We start from the raw sequence: 24,238 nt of genomic DNA on the forward strand, positions 1-24,238 counted from the left end.
AATGGGTCTTTTGTGCTCAAAGTGCTCTGTCCTGGTAAATAAATATAGCTAACTAACTTAACTAGACATCATTTTCCAAAGAAAAAGTTCACAGATTTATTCTGTGTTTTGTTTTTGTTAATAAGTGCTGTATTTCACCTGCACTTGACAACTTTTTTTTATTCATTTTATTTTGTAATTTCATGTCAGGTTGCTTTACATTTCTTTTGACATGTTCATGTTTGTCTAATTCTTTCTTAGACAAGACTAAAGGATGGACACAAGTTTGACAGAGATGTTGAAATTCTGATTTATTACCTGAACCCATGCTTAACCTATGGTCTGGTGGAGAAAGGAAATGCATCATCCCCACAAGGTAAAACCTCACCATCTTGTTTGTGTTCACATGACTTATAATGCAATACACAATTCATGCACAGTAGGTATTTCTTTTAGAAGTTTGCATGACATGCTGAAGAACAGTTAACTTGAAGCAGATCAATGACTCTATATGTATGTATCAGAAGTTCTGATGAGCATGTGCATCAAAAGTGACAAAGGAGAGTCCCTCAGCAGAGCTATGTTAATGTATCTGTGGGGTGTCAAGTGCCCCTGCATGATCCATTACCCATTTATTTAAACTCAGAGGTTGAACAACCACGCAGTGAAAGAAATATTTGTTTTTCTGGCAAAGCCAAATACTTCCTTCTCTTCGAGGTTATGCAGTCTTGAAGTAACAATAATAAAATAACAGAGGATGGTGGAGGTACAGGGTAGGGCCTGCTTTCTGCAAAACATTATATTTTGGAGGCTGCAGTTATACTACATTATAGTGTTTTGATTTTTTTTTTGACATGTATAGAGCATTACACCCTGTGTAAAGACATGTTGTGATGCTGTTTAAAACATATACCAGTTAGAAGACCATGGAAGCTCAGTATTTTGTGAAAGTCTGTCATTATTTAGTTTGTATTAAATAGTTGTGGCTGATGAAAACCAACTGCATTAGCAGGGAAGCTTCCAAAGTATTTTTTATGATTTAGGCCCTTGATTTTTTTAGTGAGGAAGCATTGCAGACATTCCAGCTGTGATGCGTTAGGATAGGTACGTAGTGAAAGGTTCATTATACTCAGTGATTGTCCTTTTGATAGCAGAGAACAGAGGAGCAATTATATTGCTTGATCTGGGTACCATACCCTTCTATATAAGCTGTGCAAAGAAAAAGGACTTGCTTACAACAATTAATCAAGCACATCTTCCCAGATGTCTAACTATACAATCAGTTTTCGAGGGGTGGGGTGTTATAACCTGATAAATACAAATAGAGCCATGCTTGCCAAATGACATAACTTTGCCATTCAGTTTCAGTCCATGGTTTTGGCTTCAGCTATTTGTTTGGGACAGGTTTTAATGTAGAATCATGGTGTCTTCTGGGGAGTTTATGATGACACCCAGTTTGTAGTCATCTGTAGACCTTCCCAACCACAATCCCTTAACATTAGTTTTGACCTCCGAGAAGTAAATTCTTAAGAGGAGTGGCCCAAGGACTGAACCCTGAGGACTCCACTAGTGACAGTCTTTTGGAGAAGGTAGAGCCCCCCCCCCCTTACTTTCTCTGAAACATTTTGATATCCAGTGAATTACAAAGGGGTTAATACTTGGAACACAACTAAATACAAAAGCAGCTTCCACATTGACAGTCCTTCTGCTGGTTTATCTATGATGCCTGAGTGAGAGATGGTGGCAAACACCTTTGTAAGGGCCACTTAGGCAGTGTGCACCAATATGCCCTCATCTACTGGTTCAGTGACTTTTTCAAAGAAGTCAGCCTGTCCTTGATGAATCCAAAACTGATTGGGCTGAGAGCCTGTAGGTCACCTACATCCTTGTTTATTAGTTCATTAATGATCATTTTCATAACCTTACAGATGAGGCTGGTCAGGCTTATTGGTCATCAATTAGATTATTTGTAGCCCCACCTTTGTGCAAGGGAATGACTGCCACTGTCCTCCATTCATCTGGCACAAAACCTGTTATGAGGCTAATTTTGAATAGCCTTTCCAAGGCATCTGACACTTAATATTTTAGAGTAGCCATGGGCATCAGGTATGCTGTCTGGCCCCATAAATAGTGTTTTTGACCTTAGATAGTGTATTGAGAACTTGTTCTTGGGAGATTTGCGGAGGGATGGGAGATGTGAGTATTTGATCTGAGAATATTGGAGGAGGGATGAAGTCAGAGCTGAATTTGTCTGCTAGTAGATTGGCTGAGCAATTTACAAGATATATATATATATATATATATATATATATATATATATATATATACACACACACACACACACACACACACACACACACACACACACACACACACACACACACACTTTTTTTTTGTAAATATTGAAATAGGTGGAAGGTTAAGAAAGGAAAATATCACTACATGGGGTAGTGTTAGGTTGAAAGAATTAATTAAAGGAAAGAAAAATCACTCATGGGGTAGTTTTAAAAGGGTGAGAGATTAGAATGATAGTTAAGGTTAGTGAGATTTATAGTAAGAACAGAGTTGTTTAAAATAATTTACAGATCAAAAAGAGTTTCCTGCTGGTTTTGATGTGTAAAGATTGGGGTAATCTAGAGGAAGGCTCAAGGAGACTAGATGTTTATCTATTTGGATAGATGCAGGGGCAGAGTTTAGTATTTAGTAGGTAATTATTTGGGGTGAGTTTAAATTTGTTGAAGCAGCTAATGGTGTTTATGCTGGTTGGAAGTGCGTTCCATAGTTTAGCAACAGTGTAAGAGTAAAGGCACTGTCAGGCTCTTTTGTTTGGTACATGAACAGTTATGAGTTGTTTATATGCAGAGCGAAGAGTTCTGGTGGGACTATAGGGTATTAAAATGTTCTTAAGGGCAGGGCAGTTGTTTGGATAGTAAAACATTTTATGTGCTATGGACAGTTGAATGAGGTTAAGGTGATGTGGAAATTTCAGTCAGTTTAATTATTTTAAGGTTTGGCAGTGATGGGAGCAATATGAGCTGCCTGTGACAAATTTGATGATTTTATGGTAGCAGGACTGGAGCTTATTTTGTACAGATGAGTGCAGGTTAGTAAAAATGGGGCCACCGCATAATATGGAGGGAAGCAAGTAAGTGTTGCCGAGAGCTTTTTTGGTGGTGCTGTCCATGAAATGTTTATGTCTGTATAGTGCTCTTAATTTGCAGTGTTTTTTTTTAATGGCATTACCAATATGGTGCTCAAATGTAAGTTTATTGTCAATGGCAATACGTAATAGTTTAGCATGGGATATGATTTCAATTTCTGTTTTGCTTTGGGACAAGATATGAAGGTGAGAGTCAGGTGAGAGGGATTTTGCTGTGAAGAGTAGAAGCTTTTTATTTTTTTTTTTGGCATTAAGGAGTAGTTGTGATTTGGTTAACCAGGCTTCAATTGTGGTGAAGGTATCTTGGGTTATTTGTTGGAGGTGTTGTAGGTTATTTGAGGAGGAGATGATGGTAGTATCATCTGCATACTGGATAATAGAGCAAAGAGAAGAAGCAGTGTAAAGGTTGTTGGTAACTATGTTAATGAGTAAAGGTCCATTTATGGACCCTTGTGGTACTCCAGTTTGATTGGTTTGGGATTCTGATAGGGCATTTTACGCATTGTTGCCTGTTAGTGAGTTAGCTATTAAACCACTGGTGGGTGGGTGGGTAGGTTGCAGCCAATATTAGAAAGGTGTTGTAGAAGTTTTTTGTGTGAAACTGTATCGAAAGCCTTTGACAGAACTAATATTACCTGAGTTGATGGATCTCTGTACAATATCCATGAAGGAGGTAAGTGCAGTGCTTGTGCTGTGTGAGGAGAGAAAGCCATGTTGGGAGGGGATGAATAGGTTGTGCGTGAGATGGTGAAGTAATTGTTTATGGATGCCCTTTTTGAGGTGTTTGGACAGTGGGGAGAGGATAGAGATTGGTCGATAGTTAGAGGGTTCATTGGAGTTACCTCCTTTATGAAGTGGGGTAATGATGGATTTTTTTCCAAAGGTTGGGGGCATAGGACTTTTGTAACTGAGAGGTTGATAAGAATTGTAACAGGGTATGCTATGGCCTCAGCAGCGAGTTTTAAGTATTCTGGTGGGAGGTCAGAGGTGAAAGAGCATGGTTTTAATTTTCAGAGGAGTCTGGTTTTGTTTGTAGTGAGAAGAGGCTAGATGCTGTAATATTGCTTTGGTGAAGGGTAGAAGAATTGTTTATGAGGGGGAGAGGATCTTTCTAAGTGAGGACTGCTTTTGTGGGGTAGAGGAAAAGGGGAAATGAATTTGATAATGTGAGGGTAGAGGGAGAGGAGTCTGTTATTAATTTGTGTATGCTATTTATAAAATGTGAGTTGAGCATAGTCTATTTGTGATGGCATTTTTTTTCTGGTTTTGTTTGGTGCCAGGGGTAAGGAGATTAGTGATGCTTTTGAAGAATTGTTTTGGGTTGTTTCTATGGTTACTTGGTTGGTTAGAGAAATATTTTCTCTTGTCAGTACATACTAGCATTTTAGCTTTGTTTCATAACTGTTTGTATCTAAGTAGGTCACATTCATTTTTGTTTTTATGCCATTCTTTCCAGGCCTTGTCCCTATTTTGTAGGAGTTGTTTAGTGGCCTTTGTTAGCCAGGGAGCATGGTTTGATTTTACTCTTTTAGTACAAGGAAGGGCAAGGTTGTTGAGTGTGTCTAGGAATATCTTATTAAAATAGTATGGATCTGTGTAAGTGTTATTTACTGGTAACTCTGCACAGTGCTGGGCATTGTTTCTGAGATTAACAATGTAGTTAAAGAATGCTTTATGGTTATCTTTCACCTGGGTGGCTTTTTTCCACTCTTATATTGCTTTGTTTGATTTGATCAGGATTCTGCGTCCCTTATTTAATTTAGCAAGGGTATTTTTGGCTTCTTCAGAGTTTAATTTAATTTGTGTGCAATGAAGTTTTTCTTTTATTATAGAGCCTGTTTATACTAGGGCTCCATCACAGGGATTTATTTTAGAATTTTGTGTTGTATTTTTTCTGAGGGTGACATATGCATCTGTGCAACTGTTTGCATGTTAATTTAATTTGGCAGTAAATGATGATGCAGTGAGATCATCAGCATGGAAAGGGATTTTGAATTTAGTCTGGTGACCACTCAGTTTTAATAGATTAGCTTTTGCATAGTATTTGAATACAGAGGTATTGGAGGATGCTTCTTGCTTCAGTTTTAAGGTGAATGTGACTGTCTTGTGGTCCAATCTGGCCAGAGAGGAGGTTACAGTAGGTAGGGAGGAGAGCTGTCCTATATTGGAAAGAGATCATGTCCAGGATTTTACCTTCCTTGTTTGTGATGTAGACTTACTGGTCAATGAAATTTGTATTTATGACGTCAAGAAATCTCTGGACATAAATGTTTGCAGATGTATAATTTTCCCACTTGATGGTGGGATAGTTGAAGTCTTCTAAATGAATGTTGTTTGGTTTAATACGTAGGGATTCCATACTGACTATTAAGTAGACTCAGAATTTCTGGAGTAGGTTATATAGAGAAAGTTATGGTTCTAAGTGCCTTCATCTATACAGTGCATGGTTAAAAAGGCTATGCGATGAATGATGCCTTGCAAACACAGGCAACATATAATAGTAGAGAACAATACATAAAAAATTCAGATGAGCTAACTGACCAATAGCTACTCAACCGATTACAAGGATGGCTTACCTGTAAGCCCACTTGTCTACAAGCTGAGCAGAGATGGAGCAGAAGTTGGACTCCTCTATTTCATGAGACTGATGCTCATACAGGCAACATTTTGTTCTACAAGTAAAGGTGTATAAATGGCTTAGCTCTTCCTCTAACCTTAGTAGAGTTTAAAGCATAGCAGTTCTGACTCAGATCACAATAAATTGTATAAATAAGTGCAGAGCTATTTCAGTAACACAATAAGAAATGCAATAGTACATATATTCAGGGCCACTGTTAACATTTTGGGGTCCCCAGACACACATTCAGTCTAAGTATCACTGTTCATTACCACTCCTTTTAAGTAATATTTTACTTTATGCAGCAGAGTTTTAAGGGTAGTATGCACATACAGAATGTAGTAACAATGCTGTTACAATTTGTGTATCACACTACACTGCCCACTTCACAGAGCAACATTGAGCAGTTACTGGCATTTAGTTGCCATGTTACAATAACCCTGTGTACAGGGCTGGACTAAGGTGAAATGGTGCCCTAGGCAAAGGGCTCCTTGGCACCCCCTGCACATATCCTTCAGTGATACCCTTCTTCTGTATCTGTTATGGGCTCCCCACACCATGGAAATTAGGATTTTCTACCTTTTTTCAGTTTGCTTTACTCTTCAGCTTATGGTCTGAAGTGTATTTTATGTATGTGTATATATATATATATATATATATATATATATACATACATATATATATATATATACATATATATATATATATATACATATATATATATATATATATATATATATATATATATATATATATAAACATATATATATATATATAAATGTAAATTATGCATACTTTTTCATTCAGTGATGGCTTGATCAAAAATTGTGATTAATTACCATTGCCTTCTTAGTTTACTTTTCCTTCCATTCTCTCAACACCTTACCTGGTCATAAAAGCACAGTACTAATTGTGTAGGGAATAAGTTAATTAAGCCACTCCCCCTCCCAAAGCCATTTGGTTATAGATGCTCTGAGATGCATTTTAGAGCATTTTTGTGACCTTTTGATCTGTGGAGCCCTGAACAAAAATCATGTGTAAGAAAAGAATTTCAATATTTTTTTTTCCTTCTTTTGGGAAGACACTGATAGTGCCCAAGGCTTAATATTCAAAGCTGACAAAATAGTAGCTCACAATAAACTAACAAGAAAAATGCTTGAGAGGATACTTAAATCTTATCTGGGAATACTACCTGGCTCCTACCCCATCCAAAAAAAGACACCAGTCACTATCTGCACATCTCAGTGGTATTAAGATGGGGATAAAAGCAGAGATTCAGAGGGCCAAAGGTGACTGCTGTCATACATATACATAGTGCCTTGATAATTTCACACTGCTCACCCCTGCCCACAAAGGCAGCATACTTGCCTGATGTCTATTGTGAGGAAAGTAAAAAAATAATGATCAGAGTAATGTATTCCAACTTGCTGCTCCTAGACAATATAATGTCCCTATGCAGGGTATAGTAGCCTTCTTTGCTCACTTTTGAAAAGTAAAAGAAGCATTAACTACACTGTGTCAGCCCCAGCACATGCTTTGATGACCTCCTATGAAAACCTCTGATGTTTGATTGTGAGGAAAATTAAAGAAGTAATGATCACACTATCCTTAGCCCCACATACAATGTACAGTAATCTTCTGTACGTGTCTCAGATGAGTGCTGACTTTAGAATGGGTGCAACAGTTGAGGCCTGACACCACCACTAAGTTTGATTCAAAATACATTTATACAGTCTTGGGTGTGGGGCCATCAGACATCTCGAAGCTCTAAAGGGCCGAATGTTTTGTGATGTATTTTATACCAGATAGCAAGTAGATAGGTTTGGTGAAAATTTCACTCCCTTATCCCCTCCTAACTTACAACAAAACCCTCCCTGAAACTTGCTCCTACCTTACATATCTGAAGAGCAGGTCCTCAAAGCCCTGTCCAAGTGAAAATAACATGACCTCTATGGGACCAGATGACATATTTGGCTGTCTTCTAAACAGGCTAAAACATGAACTAGCATCACCACTAATTACTGTTTTCAATCATAGCCTAACCACAGGCTTTGTTCCTACAGAATAGAGAACATCTAACAGTTATTCCCCTCCACAAAGGTTACCTAGCAACAGATCTGGGGAATTAAAGATCCATACACCTGACCAGTCTCATCTGTAAGGCCATGGAACTTATCATTATGGACCTCATAAATAAAGACATAGATGACCTCCAAACCCTGGATCCTACCCAATTCAGCTTTGTGAAGGGCAGATCCTGCCTGTTAATTCTGGTGGATTTCTTTGAAAGTGTGACCAAGGCCATTGATGAGGGCAAATCTGTGCACACAGCATACCTTGACTTGGCAAAGGCTTTCAACACAATCCCACATTCAGGCATTAATAATAAACTTAGCATACTGAATGCAAACCCCTTCGTTGTAAGATGGGCTGCTAACTGGCTCTCAAACTAGACACACACTATCAAAGTCAGTGACTCCATATCTACCAGCTGACCTGTTACCAGCAGGGTACCACAGGGGTAGTGTTGGGCCCCCTACTGTTTGGTATATACTTCTCAAAAGTTCAGGTCAAATCTAAAGGGTTGTGGCTGACCAAGTTTGCAGATGACTGCAAATTAGGTGCAATCATTGAATCCCCAAATGATGTCAGTATATTCCAGGAGAATCTCACACAGACCAATGACTGGTGCTTTAGTCACGGTCTCAAACTGAATGCAAAGAAATGCATCATCATTCTGTTTGCCACAAACAATGTCCCTTCACACTATCAAATCCACAACAATACCCTAAATACCCATGAAGTAGTAAGGGACCTGGGATCACAGGTTGACCGTGACCTTAACTTTCACCACCACGTGAACCATTGTAAGGAAAGCTCACTTCATTAGTAAAGGCATCACCTTGAGAGCAAAAGAGGTTATAATCCCCTATACTTGGCACTTTTCTGGCCCATAATTGAGTATAATGCCCCATTTGGTATGTACCGTACTAAACACCTGCAGCAATTAGAGAGACCTCAGAGGTTTCTAACAAGGAAAATCAAGGGCCTCCAGTATGTGCCTTACACGGACCGACTAAAGTCCCTGCCATTATACTCCATATCATATAGATTTCTTAGGGGAGACTTATGCCTGGCCTACAGAGCAACCCAAGAACCAAACCTAATGAACTAACTGTATATCCGCAAATCAAATGGGTATAGGGCTCCCCATTCCAGGGACTTAAATATGGCCTGCAACTTAAATAGGATATGCTTGAGGGACAGGTTTATCTCCCAGCAAATGCCACATCTTTGGAACAGGCTACCAATTCATGTGAAACATATCACCTCTATGATACTATTCAAGAGGAACTTGGATGAGTGGATGGGGCACCATAAATTCTTACAAGAGATAGTGCTCACAACCCTCCTGGAAAAGGGCAGTCATCACTAAATGCAATCCAGGGTATTGACTAATACTTCTATGGTATTACATTGGGTTGAAATGGCTAGGCTTAAAATAACCTCCGAGTTGATAGCCTAGTAATCTCTTGTGATCCTATGATCCTAAAATATAATTACTTGTTAACTGCATTTTTTACTGCTAACCAGAAGATTTATGTAAGTGCCCAGCATTTTTGGTTGTGCGCAGATAAAAAAAAAATGGTGATTGTTTTTAAAAGTACACACACACACATACTGCATTTCCACCTTCAGTGAAAGTACTTCATTACTTTGAGATGCTGGAGGAAACCAGAGTGCATGGAAAAATGCACACAGAGACAAGGTGGGCATGCACATTCTAGATAGCAAAAACCATAGCCAAGAAGTCAACCAAAACAAAGCACTGTGAAATGGCCATTCTACTCACCATGCCACAGTCAGCAGTTGCTCTCATATACCTCCTCTTCCTGCAGAACCATCAAAAATAGCCACCTGTCATGTGCAAGGTTTATGTTTATGATGTTAAGTGAAAGACATTATGGCCAACTTGTTACAGTTATACTGGCTCCCCAGCTCCCCCCCTCAGCACACATACACACACACACACACACACACACACACACACACACACATGCAATCATAAGCCAAAGCAATGCTACATTTACTCTGATTTCAGCAAAAAGCAGTACATTGTGTGACATTAGTACTACCACACCAGATCAGTTACTGTTGCTAAGCATTTGCCAAGAGGAATGCATACCTGTCACTCCCTTTGACTTCACAGAATATTCCCCCAATTTCTGCCTCATATGTTTGCCCTGTCCCTAGTAAAAAAAAATGATTTGTTGGTAAATCATTCAGGGTTGCAGACAATCAATAATGCCAGACATTAGTTTATTTTTTTTCCTATTGTTAAAAAAATACATATTAATGTAAATGTACTATTCTATTAACTTTTTAAATGAATTAATGCAATATTTAAAAAAGTGTTTCTGCTCTTGACCCTTTATTCTGTCATTATTGTTGACTTTACCCAAAATTTTTAAACAAATAATTTGAGAGTTATAGTATGTGGTGTCCTGTTAGTATTTATGAAACTCCTTCAAATAGAAAATCATCCCTAAAGTTTGGGAGAATCTGCTCTTCTTAAAATCTAATCTCAAGTAAGTACTGAGGTCAGTCACTCTGTGTTGCCAGTCTCTAGTGCTTACTATATTGATTCAGTGACTAATGACTTTATCCCAACAAGGCCACAGCACAGCCTTGTTTAGGGGACAGCAGATAATCTGAAAATGATTTTTTTCTCTTCATTATCCTGCAAACAGCAGCAGCTTTTGCACGGCCCCCATAAAGTCTAGGATGACTGGGGAGAGCCTCTGCAGCCACAGCTATCATTGGTGCCTAAAGCTGGATATAACTATGTCAAGGAAACTATGTCAGTGATAAAACATTAATGAAATTATGAAGTTTGCTACTTGAGAAAACACTGTTACTATGATTAGAATGATCTTGAATTTTAAAGCACAAGGAGTTGTACCAATCCTTAGGATTTTTCATCCAAAAAGTTATTATTACCCAGCCGGTTTACTAAATACACCAGATTGCTGTACTACTTTTTGTTAGTTTGACAGACATATATCAAAATATCAAAATAAGATAACTTGCTGTGGCTGAGGCCCCAAATGACGAGGAGGCTCCAGCAACTGCAGGCCTCACTGGTACCTAAAGCTGATTTTGCATATCCTAGGAGTTTCTAGGCTTGTAGTTAGTTAAATGTGGTAAAAAGCAATCAGTAGTATTGTTGCTTAGCATTGAGCAGCTCTAAACAAATGAGTATAAGGCCACACAAACATAGGCATAACAGCAGAGAACTACAAACTAAATAAAAATAAAATAAAAATCAAATAAATCCACTGGCCAATTGCAAAACAGCACATTTCAGGGTTCTACAAATAATCACAGGGCTAGAAGTAGCTTAATTCTTCCTCTACTCCCACTCAAGTTTAAACAAAAGTAATATATGTACTGGAAAAAGATATAAAATAAATGCTAATGAAATTATTTTTAGAAGGTTTTATATATGTGTGTGTGTGTGTGTGTGTGTGTGTGTGTGTGTGTGTGTGTGTGTGTGTGTGTGTATATATATATATATATATATATATATATATATATATATATAAAATGCTAGGCCTATTAGGTCTTAGCCATCACACTAGGCCCTGTCCATATTAGTTTAGCTCATTTCAACTTGTTTTCTTATTTCCCCTCAGAAATGTAGAAATGCCACAATGTATGATATTTACTGTTAAGAAGACATTGTGTAAACAGTGCTAAAATCTTGCAGTAATACACAATCTTTCCACAACTGCAAGTGACTAAACAAGACTAAGGTCCCAGAATAAACTAAAAAAATGCAAACAGATAACTTTTTTGGCTAAACATGAGCAAAAAGCAAAGAAGTACCAAAAAGTATCACTACACAGGTCATTATAAGCGTAACATGAAATATTTAAACAGAATTTAAAAAACAGCTTTTTTTTATTCCCTTTTGATGAAAAGCTTATATTTCACACTTTGGGGTTTTCTATACCTCTCGCAGCCTTGAACAAAAGAGCATGGGAACAAAAGAGCATGGGTGGATGTAGCTCTATGTTAAATGCAGCAGACTTGCTATTGGAGGCATCCAGTCAAATAAAGCTGATACTGAAGCTCAAGTCCTATGGTAAGAATTTCTTAGTGTCGCAGTGGGGGATGGGGCAGACTCAAAGAATGGGAAGAACAATAGAAAGGTAAACAGGCACTGGAATGCAACTTTAATCAGATATATACACCTATAAAAGGTACTGAAACACAAATCCTGAAGCAGAATTCACAATATTGCCACTATTGCAATGTCACCACAGGCTAAGGCACCAGACTACTGGAATGCAACTTTAAGCAGATAGATAAAGCTATAAAATGTACTGAAGCACAAATCCTGGAACAGAATTCACAATACTCTCATTATTACAATGCCACCACAGGCTAAAGCACAAGACTATGAAGAAATGTACCAGCATTGCTGGAATTTGAATAAACCAACCGGACAAACCCAGTAAACAAAAGTAAAATAAAAAATAAAATATTGTCATTATCTTGGTCACTTGTATTAGTATATGAAACTCGCTTAATACTATTCTTTTTTTAATTATCTTTTTCTGGGAAGCCTGCTCATAGTGTTGCTCTCAACTGATTGTCTAACCTCCATGTACATTGCTCATAGCCCTTTAAGAGTCTTTTTCCATTGGTACAAAGTAAAAATATATAGGATATCCAAAACGGATAAAAGCTGGTCATACCAATAACTCAACAGAAAATATATAAAACAAAGAAGACCAGCTAACAAGACCAGAAATAGTAAAAAACAATAAGTTTTAATATACAACAAGCACTTTCACACACAATAGGCACTTCATCAGACCATGTAAAACAAGAATGAAACAACACATTGAAATACTTAATTAATAACACAAAGCACATGATTTAAGGATAGGTCTTAAAGGTACAGTGTCATTTAACCCTTAATCTCTATCTACCTGTAATTCTGAAATCCATTTTACCTCTATACATTTGTTTTTTTTTGTTTTTTTTTTTTTTTTTATTTTATTTTAGAAACATCACCCCTCTCAAATTAACATTCAAAAACTGTAAAACAAAGAACATATAGGAATCTCCTTTACCCATAGTACACATTTGTTTAGCTAGTGCATTAGATGCCTTCCTTTTCTTAATATCTTATAAAGGTTCTAAAATGTGTTCTTTTAAAGAACAATTAACTTTACCAACATAAAAGCAAGACTAGTAAGTGCATTGAGCTAAATACACTAAATTCATACCTCTATAAATCAGCATAAAAATTAAAATTAAACCTATATGACTTCCCAGTATCAGGATATATAAAAACAGATGTTGACTGAACATATTTACAGGTATTACATGAACTACAAGGAAAACTACCCACCATTTTAGAAGAAGGATGAGAAAGTAAATGATGATTATAACTTAACTGGTGTTTAAGAGATAAACCATTCATAAAAGAAAACTTAGGTCAATCACTCAGTTTATTCTTCAAACCAACATCAACCATTAAAATAGGCCAATTTTTCTTAACAATATCACAGACTAAATCAACATCACTGGAATATGTTAGGACAACACTGGCTCTGTTTTTATTCATACTAAACTCATGTTTAGTCAAAGAACCAAATTCTGAAAAATAAGGCTTCACATAAGTATGTCTTTGTAACAAAACATTCTTAATAACATTTTCAATCTCTTCAGTCAAATAGCCCCTATCCAAACAATTATTTTTCATATCATTAAAACCCATAGAAAGGGTTGTATCATCATTATTAAGCCTCACAGCTCTAATAAATTGATATTTGAGGACATTATTATAAATATACTGAGGATACATGCTGATCCTTTGTAAAGTATTTTTCTTCTTGCAGTCTGTTTTATACAGTCATATAAATCTTTCCAGTTTCATCCCTAATAATGAAATATCCAAAAATTCATTGGACTTATCTGAGTATTTAGCAATAAATTTCCAAAACAAAGTAGTCCCAGTCAAATAATCAAGAAAATCATATAACATCACTAAAGATCTATAAAAGAAAAACATCATCCACAAATCACCCAAAATATTTACTATAACCTATAAAAACATTCCCAGTCAAAATCATATTCAATTCCCAATATGCCAACTCCATATTTGCATAGCTGTTAGCACATACTGTGCCAATTGCTATACCTACTTTCTGTAAATAGAACCTGTCATTAAAAAATAAATACATTGCTTTTAAGAATTAGGTCAAGTAACCAGCAAATCAAATTCATTTTCCAGTTAGTATAATTAGTATAACGTGAAAAGAACAATCTAATGTTCTTCACTCCTATGTCATTCACATCCAACATTACAAAATACAAAATCATAATTTTTATTAGAATATTTGTGTCAATCATATAAACTTGTATCAAAATGCTTACTATCCTTCAAATGGAGGGTGTAACATTTTTTTAATGTAAATGGAGAGAGGCTCTGTAAGCCAACCTTGGCTAGAGACAATGGGTCTCACTGGAGGATCTTTAATACTTTTATGAATCTTAGGAAGTCTATACATAGCAAGTATTAGAGGGTGTTCAAAAGCAAAAACTCATAAAGTTTATGTGACAAAAAACCACTCATATAAAAAAACAACAAATCATTTTTAACTCTTTGAATCAATGAATTCACTTGATGCTTCATCAAAATATCATGAGTCTAAATCAGCCAACATTAAAAGCATACAATCCAAATACAGTATCCTATCCATCACCACAGTGGTTCTCTATTTATCAGCTGGACAAATCTCAAGTAAAGGTGATTCATATAGTTCTTTCAATGCAGTACATTTGTTGTATTTCAAGTTGGAAAAATGTAACTTTATGTTTAGCAGATAAAACATAAACATCCTGCTCATATGATCTAAGAAAAAAACTTCTATAATAGAACTATTAGCTGGAACAAAATTACTAAGTTTTCTAAAAGAATCACCATATGACTGGCTAGGAAACATAGTCCTTAGTATCACATTCCTAGCAAACAATCTTAAATCAATTAAAACCTCAGTGAAAATAGATAGAACTGGATCACTGTCACTGAGCTTTACATTTCCTGTTATGACTCTATTGTGGGTGGCTCTGGATTCCTTTACTGAAAACCTTTGCATCAACCAATGGATGCTTAATAATTTTCTTAGGCACAGTAAAACCAGAAGATTCCCATAGCTTTCAACCCCACCATCAAAGAGTTGAAACATCAGGTGCATGACATTAGTGTTATCCATAAGAAACTCACACTTAAGAATGGAGTGCTGGTAGTCATAAGATCTTTATGTTTCAAGCCCTAATATGCTTTACTGACATTATAGAATGTTCTTTTCTTTTTTTTGGGGGGGGGGGTGGCAGCTGAATATTGAGAGAAAAATAATTTGAACTTTTTTGTCAAAAATTGTTTTAGTAATCATTTATAACCCACATAACAACACAGCTCAAAGCAACATTAGGGGTAACACATAATGGTTTAAAAAGAACACATAGTAAATTTTGAACAACTCAACAAAAATAACTTATGTATACAGGTGACAAATAATAATAAATGAAATCTTGAAAAATTCTTAAAGAAATCATGGCAGAATTGGAGTGATGGCTTGGTAGTGAAGAAAATGTGTTTACATTTTTATATTAAGAACATTGGAACAAAATATAAGACAATTTGCCTCGGTTGAATAATAAACTTTTTTTTATAAGAGTAGCACAATTTGTTTTACAGAGGCAACCTCTTGCTATAAATCACTTATTAAATATTATACCAAGAGATTAGGATGGCTGAGGGTAGGTGAGAGATTGGTATCTTGTGGTATGCTTATATACTGCAGCATTGTAAAATAAGATAATTTAAAGAATAATTAATTGTAATGAGCCATATTCCATTCAGGCAATTTAGAAATCATTTTTATCTGCAGAAATGAATGTGCTAGCATCAATGATTTGTAAATAATATTCTTCTAAGTAAGCAAAAATGAAAAGAAAAAATCTAATGCTGTGAATGATGGCAACCTTCTCTATAGTTATATTAAATAAGAAGGTGTGTGATTCATAGTCCCCTCCCCCATAAAACACTATTTTTTTTTGAAAACCATCTGTAATCTGATTGCATTAATGCCATTTAGTTGGAACATTTTCTGATTTGGGAGAAATCCAGCAATTTTTATACTCAGGATTCAGAGTTATTATCTGAAATGCTAGTATTAAACATCATAACTTTGTGTTGTGTCACTGTTTGAATAGGCATATAATTGATGGTATGCTTTTTTACTTAGTCTGTTACTACAAGAAGTACTAATAAAATAAAATAGTAAGGAATTACAATAGAAGCTATCATTAAAGTAAAATAAAGAACCAGGACCAGATGGATTTATTGTAGACTTCCATACAGAATTTAAAAATATTTTAGCAGACTTTTTTGTTGTTGCATTTAGTAAGTTCCCTAAACATTCCTGATTGGAGGATTTCTTCATCTGTGAAGCTCAGACAGTACTAATCAAAGAAGATAGAAAGGATGGTGTGTTACCCAAACACTATAGGGCCAACCCCTATAGACCTATACTTATTTGGATTATTGATAATCATTTTATTGCTAGAGCATTGAAAAAGAACATTACATTTCAGCTCAATACAAAGTAAGATATGTTTTAGTTTGAATTTTGACCTGGTAGATCAATACAGTAGACTAATCATCACCCTCAAGTCATAATAGAGCAAATATAAACAATGTTGATAAAGTGGGTTTAATGAAATTGTGCATGTCAAAAGATCTTTTGAATTGAGCTTATATTTGGCAAGTCTTAGATTATTGCAAATTATCAGATAATATGAAAACAATAATCAGAAACCTGTATAATAAAATGTATGCTTTTCTGAAAATATATGGGCAACATTCTGAAAAACAACTGAGCTGACTGCATGGGAAAGACAGGGATGCTATCTCTTGGCATCAATATTTATGTTGACCATTAATCAATTATTATTTAAAGTTCATAGTTTGATAACTTCAGTTGCTATTAATGGAAATTTACTAACTCACATTGCTTAGCCTGATGATATTGTGATTGTGATCAAAATGTATGAGGAAGATATTCATCAAAAATTTCTTAATAACAGCTAAGGACATGGTAAGGTGTAAGATTAATTATAAGGACTCTGAAATATTAATGCTATGTAAGAAAAAATTGTATATGATTCAAATAATTTTAATTTAGTTCCCTGTTTGTAAAAATATATTGTTTTGGGTATAAACTACGCTAAAGACTATGATAAGATGACTGAGGAGACATGTACTAATTTTATGCTAGAATAACAGTTAAGTTGGATACAGCCAAGACAAATACAGTTTCCGAGATAGGTAGAATCAATATTATTAAAATGTTAATCCTTCCATTTTCCCTTTTCCATTGCCTATTAAAACCACCCAAGCTGTTATGGTACAGTAAATCAAGGATAATGTTTTTCTAAGTTTTTATGGAGAAATGGTTCTCCATGAATACCTTGAAATAGCATTTTGCACATCTATAGAGTAAGATTGTTTAGCAGTGGTTGATTTGCCTAAATATATTGCAACATGCACACTTATAAATTTAATCAATATTCTTTATAATAATAAATATATTTATTTTGATATTAACTGTTTACTTAATAGATCCAATAAATGTTTGTTATGGCTTTTACTTAATTATTCTGAATGAGATCATTTTCTTCTGCATTTTAAACCCTATATGTCTGATATAATTATTTGGATGCAAGAACTTCCCTCTGTCTAGAAAAAGTCACACATTATCCCTCTGCACAAAGGAAAACTTTTAACAGACATTACTAACTTTAGATCTATAGCAGTCTTATCCCCCATTTGTAAAACACTTGAGAAATGTATTCAAAAACAATTGCTAAACTATCTCCTACAGGAAGAAAGCCTACCCTACACAATATGGCTTCCATTTTTCCTATAGTACTAACATTGCACTTCTAACCTATATAGATATTGTCAATAAAGCTACAGATAACAGCAAACTAGTCACCTCCTTATATCTAGACTTGTCTAAAGCCTTCCACACAGTTTGTCACAGCAAACATGTACTTCGAATGTACACATGACATCTCTCTCAACTCACCTTCTATGGTTCAAAAGCTACCTGTATAATAGGCATCATTTAGTAAAATGACACTCCACCCTGTCATTATACTTTATAGTCACCACCAGTGTACCAAAAGACAGTATCCTTGGTTCCCTCCTCCTTAATGTACTCACCAACACCCTCCACATATCCACACAACAGTCCTCCCCAATAGAGTATGCAGATGATGACCCTGCACTCATTTGCACATCTGTCAGTGTGGCACACTATGAGAAAATAACTCAGGAAACTTTAACAGCTACCAAAACATATCTTTGTAACTCACAAGTCATTCCCAGACATAAAAACTAAACTACTACTTTTTCCCCCAAAATCTTTCTCAGTGAAGAACAAAATATAATGTCCTCTATCTTAATAATACAACAATTGAAGTCACTTGTCATAGTAAATTATTAGGAATTGTGAATTATAATCATAATTTCAACCTGTATATACAAAATTGCATAAGAAAAAATCATAAAATGCTAGAGATACTTTACAGAGCCAAAAACTTTCTCACTAATGCAATTAAAACTACACTTGTCACTACTTATCTCTTCCCTACACGTCTTCTAACCTCCAGGCATCATGAAAATCAAAGCTTAAATAACATTATAACTAAGTTGCTAAATTTACACCAAATACCCCTTTCTGAACCCACCACTGTATAACACTAAAAGCCTAAATTGGTTAGAACTATTCAATCAACTAACACATATACAGCTTCTTAACACCTGTAAAATTATCCAGCATCCATCTGCTTGTCCAGCATTAAATAATATTCTACACAACTATGCCCCAAGTTGGTCATCATGATCCAATAGCCAAAAACTCCTGTCTGTCCACAAACCTATCAAATGTGCTTAGCATTGTCTATACCCTTACCATGTTGCTAAGGCCTGAAACTCCTTACTTGTATCCATCAGGTCAATACTTTCCCTCCCTCCCGTCCTTCTAAACCATTCTGAAAGACTTACAAATGTAAAGTTGGTTCTGTTTTTGCTCAAAACCAGGATAAACTATATCCCCTAAATATGAACTAGTACCTATTCACACCTTGTATCTCCTTACTCTCCCTTCTTCACTCACTTCCTTACTTCCATCAATTTCTCTCCCCTGGCTTACTCTACAAATATGTCATAAAGCTGTTCTTCTCACACTTCATATTGCAATTCCAGTTTGTATTATACTAACTTACCTTTCATTTTTCTATAAACTGGCTAAAATTTCTCTAAATATTAAATCATCATCATAAAATACGTACCTATTCGTAACCATTTTTTTCTTATTATGTCTAATTTCTTATAATTATTTAAGCTGTTTCTTGTATTATTTTTGAAGATTGTAGCATTATTGTTCTTAAAATTTTTGTAATACTTTGGAACTTTTCTCCCTGGGCCTCCAGTGAAAATGGGCTCCTACCCAGTTGGACTTCCCGGTAATCAAATATTAATCAATCACTAAACAAATGATACAGAAAATATCTGTGTTTGATAATTTTGTTAGAAATGTTTCTGTACAGTAGAAAACATCGTATGGTGTTTGTTATACATGAATACATTGCTGAGTCCAAACTGTTGGCATTGTAACTCAGACAAAGCAAATTAAACACATTGCTGGTGGCTTTGTCTGACAGTACAAGAATGTTGGAAACTTACACAAAAATTTATAAAAATATTAATTGGTGGTTAATGTACTGTTAAAAATTGAGCATTATCTGCTGAGCATATTACATTATTTTTAGGTATCATCAGCAGAGAATCAGTTTAGGAACTCTGTTTACTAAAAGATGTATCTTAGACAACTGGGAAGCTGCACCATTTCCTGAATTATTGTTGAAGGAAAGGCTTTCTTTATGTATACATTATAATTCTTCTCAGGGTTTGATGTTAAAATAGTATTACCTTTGCTATCTTCTAGTTTTATCTTCTCCTTGGAGTATGTGGACTTTTTCTTTATTCACTCTCCTTTCTTTCTTTGCCTTATTGAACATTTATGCTTGTTGGTGTATGTGCAGTAAATATGTGATGTTATTATATGTGTTTTTAAAGTATAAAAAAGGAAAACAGAAAGATGAACCAAATAAATGTGTTGGTAGTGGGTTAATAGAATGCGTCTACTCAAAACATTTTTAAAATATTATAGTGATTTTTGATATTTTTATCTTACTGTATTAGACAGTACAGGAGCTCACAGAAGCAAGAGGGAAGGCGACTTCTTATTGTATGGATCAGTTTTATTGGCATGTACATTTGCAGTTATGTTTTTGTTCTAATTGTCTCTGCAATGCTATTAGGCAGTACCCAATTTAAGTTTGACGAGAAGAGGATTGATACCAAATTTATTTGTTCATGAAAGGTATAAAAAGGGTAAAATACTTTTTCCAATTTTTTCTTTTGACAATTTTTTTGTGTGTTTTGGTGTTGAAGATAGCATCAGTTGTATTGATTTCAAGTGAAATGTTGGACATATATTTCCTTTCATGAAGCCAATTGTTTTGTTTTCCACTGTCAGCTGTTTGCATAATGAGTTTTTTTAATCTTGTATTTAGAAGGTTGGTATTTTTTCATATGAATAAGATGAAATTTACACATGCAGATAATCAAGCAACGATTTCTGTCAGAGTGGGCATTACAGGAAACTAATGGACCTCCCGGCACTGTTGTAAAGCCTGACTCAGTGATCAGAGAGGTCTCTGTCACCAGGAAGGTCCATTATTTTTCTGTAATGCCCACCTTGTTAGGCATTATTGATCTTAAAAAATATGGCTATCTGTTAAGTTATGTATTTCTTATATTATTAGTATAGAAATAGTCCTTTATAATTTTGATGTAAAATAGTTCCTCCACCTAATGTTTTATAGTTGGCATAGGGTATGTTAATGTAGTTGTAGAAAGTATTAATTACTGTCCATCCACCACATACCTAGCACTTAATTGACTATACATACCTCAGATCACATGAAGGAAATACACAAATTATAGCATCAGTAACACACACACACACACACACACACACACACACACACACAAACATCTTAGCTCAATAATGTTAGACACATAAAATGCAAAGCATTACAACTCTAATGAATGAATGTATGCATGCATCAACTATAGCTTTCAAAAAAAAATCACAGCACCAGAATTACCTGTTGTAAAGACTTAAACCTTGACTGTGATATAAATAGGACCTTCTGGAGAGATAGGTATATATCCAAGAAACTACCACTTCTCTGGAACAGATTTCCTCCTTAACACAGTTCAAGTGCAACTTGGGCAACTGGATGGAGAACAGGAAATTCATCCCTGGTTTGGCACATATATCTCTAATGGACACAGGCAGCCTGTATCAGATTAATATCCCAGGCTCCTCCTTGTAAATGTTTCATCTCCCAAACCCATGCTTAGAGGCTTATCAATGGTACCAGAACCTGTTAGAGATTTGGGATGCATGGCTTGGCTTAAAATGGCCTTTTCAGGTCATTAGCCTAGTACATACCTCTGAACCTATATATCTTAGTCTGTAGTTGTTGTCAGATGCAGTTCAGTCCATTTTGCAAACACACACACACACACACACACACACACACACACACACACTGACATGCCCACATTAGCATGTTCATATAACTGTTGCTGTTGCAGTTAATTGTATTAGATCTGCTTTTTTTTTTCACCTGAGTCACTAACTGCAGTTTTTTTAGGCAGAGGAAGTTAGTAAAGGGGAAGGAAATGACGGCTCTTTGTAAGCGATGCTGTAGTTACTTGCTTTAGTTTTTATTTTTTCTCTCCCTCCTTCTTACTAATACAGTTAGCAATGGGATCAAGGGAATAGAAAATGATAGCTCCTAAAACAGTTTTCAGTCCTGATGAAGAGAATTTCTGCCATATCAGACAGACTTTATTTTACCAAGTGCTTATTACACATTAATCCCCCTTGTGAATGTTGAGTATCCAGCGGGGATTATTAATTCTCTATGCCCATTTGTCTAAGGAAAATTAATTCAATTCCTTAACATTTCTAAAATGTATAATGAGTACTTGACCGTTGATGATGGGAAATTATCCTTAAGTTAGATGGGAAATTATTCTTTAGTTAGTATTTTGGACATATATATGTGAGGCCTGTGATTACATTTCTGCTGGAATAAGTATTAACACTATTACTGATGGTCATGCAGTGATTATTAGTGTTGTACTACAGTTATAAAAAATGTTTCTTACCTTTTTAATAAATTCATAGTAAGTTTGAACCTTAGTTTGCTATAAATTTAATTTGTTTATATTGAGCACAAAACTTTTTATATAGGTTCATAGGTTCATACTAGGCTATCTGCCCAAGGGCATTTATAAGCCTAGCCCATAGTTATGTGGCTTTCGCCACCCCTTTAGTTTGAATAAAAACTATGCCTATCATTTTGCTGTGCCTCTGTCAAGCAGTGACGCTGAAGTAATCCCTGGGGTATATCTGCAATCTCCCATCCATTGGTCAAGATTCCTCTTGAACAAGACCAGAGAGGTGCTCTGCCTCACATGTACCGGGATTTTGTTCCACAGCATAGGGAGTCTCTGGGTGATGAATCTGTCCCTCCAGCACGTTCTATTTATAACCGTGTCAAGGTTTAAGTCTCCGCCCTTGTGGTTCTGAGGGATCTAGATTTTTGAGGTGAAGCATATTCATCAAATCTGGGTTTGACATGGCCTTATATGTCAGGCACAGGTCACCTCTGAGCAAGCGGTATGAGACTGAATAGAGCTGGAGTTCTTTCAGTCGGGCAGCATAAGACATATTTTTGAGACCCTTTATCCTTTTGGTGAGGAACTTTTGGGGCCTTTCAAGCTGCAGCAGGTGTCTGGTCAGATACATTCGAACGGGGCATTGTACTCAATCATAGGTCTAATAAGTGATGAGTACAGGCGGACGATGACCTCCCTTGATCTACATGTGAATCCCTTCATGATCAGGTGGGTGATATAGAAGGTTTTCCTAACTACTTTAGCAACATGAGTGTCAAAGCGAAGGCTACTGTCAACCTGGGTCCCCAGATCTCTGATGACTTTTTCTGTGCTCAGTGGATTGCCACCTATATGGTAGCTAGGGGTAGCCTTGTTTTTCCCAAAGGGTATGACTATGCATTTTTTGGCGTTTAACTTCAGGCCATGGCTCTGGCACCAGTTATCCATTTCTGTGAGGCCCTTCTGGAGGATATCTGTGTCAGATGTGTTTTCGACTATGGCCCAGTTTGCAGTCATCTGCAAACTTTGTCAGCCATAACCCTCCTGTGTTTGCTTGTACTTCAGAAAAGTAGATGCCGAACAAGAGTGGACCCAGGACTGAGCCCTGTGGGACACCACTTGTGACAGGCTTTGAGTCTGACATGGCTCCAGCAACTCTGACCCTGTGGGTTCTGTCACTTAGCCAGTTTGCAACCCATCTTGTGATGTATGGGTTTACATTCAAGCTGATGAGTTTTTCGATGATACCTGAGTGGGGTATTGTGTCGAAGGCCTTTGCCAGGTCGAGGTAGGCTGTATGGACTGCCTTTCCCTCATCAATGGCCTTGGTGACTGTCTCGAAAAAGTCAACCAAGTTTAAGAGGCAGGATCTGCCTTTGACAAAGCCAAACTGAGTTGGATCCAAAGTCTGCAAGTTCCCTATGTCTTTATTTATGAGTTCCATTATGATCCTCTCCATGGCTTTGCAGATAAGGCTTGTCAAGCTAATAGATTGTGTTTGTGTATTCCACTAAACATAGTTGTACATATGCTGTCAATTGTTAGAAATTTGTGTCATAGATTATATAGTTTTGCATTGTTTTATTTACATTTTTTTACAAATGATTTTTATCTTAGCTGCTAACTCAAAAACATTGGCTTTTCATAACTCATGCAATCAATGTATTCCTTTTCAAGCCAGAATAAGCTGTGGGAGTCAATCATCCATATCCAGACAACTACCGGGTATTTCTGCATTTCCATACCCACAGTTCTGCACAACTGACCAGATCAGCTATATTACCAGCCTCCTGAACATGTGTGCTATAAAATATTCCAGTCACTGGCTACAGCATTTGCTATTTGTTGTGCAAGTTCTTATTACAACCCAAATTCTACTGTTGAGACTTGCTGCAGTTGTCACTGTCTCCTGTGTGTCACTATAACAGCAAATCTGTCTGCTTCCTTTCCTCCAGGATGAGCAAGCTGACTTCATCCTGCAAACCTACCTTCCCCATTTCCTCCTTCAGGAGTTGGGTCACTAGTGACTAGTGTATTCAAGGTATCTTTTTTTATGCTGAGAGTTTTGTTC

General features: G+C 36.1%; 1 protein-coding gene across 1 annotated transcript in view; it reads left to right on the forward strand.

The window, feature by feature from the left end:
• LOC122809687 (von Willebrand factor A domain-containing protein 5A-like) overlaps positions 1-24,238 on the forward strand; it is a 1,458,063-nt gene that overhangs the window by 327,173 nt on the left and 1,106,652 nt on the right. Inside the window, exon 7 of the mRNA XM_044081363.1 lies at positions 241-355. Coding sequence (XP_043937298.1) covers positions 241-355 — 115 coding nt within the window. The remainder of the gene's footprint in view (positions 1-240; positions 356-24,238) is intronic.

This window comes from Protopterus annectens, chromosome 8.part0 (assembly GCF_019279795.1).
Source record: "Protopterus annectens isolate FY-2018-M chromosome 8.part0, PAN1.0, whole genome shotgun sequence".
NCBI classification, from domain to species: Eukaryota; Metazoa; Chordata; order Ceratodontiformes; family Protopteridae; genus Protopterus; species Protopterus annectens.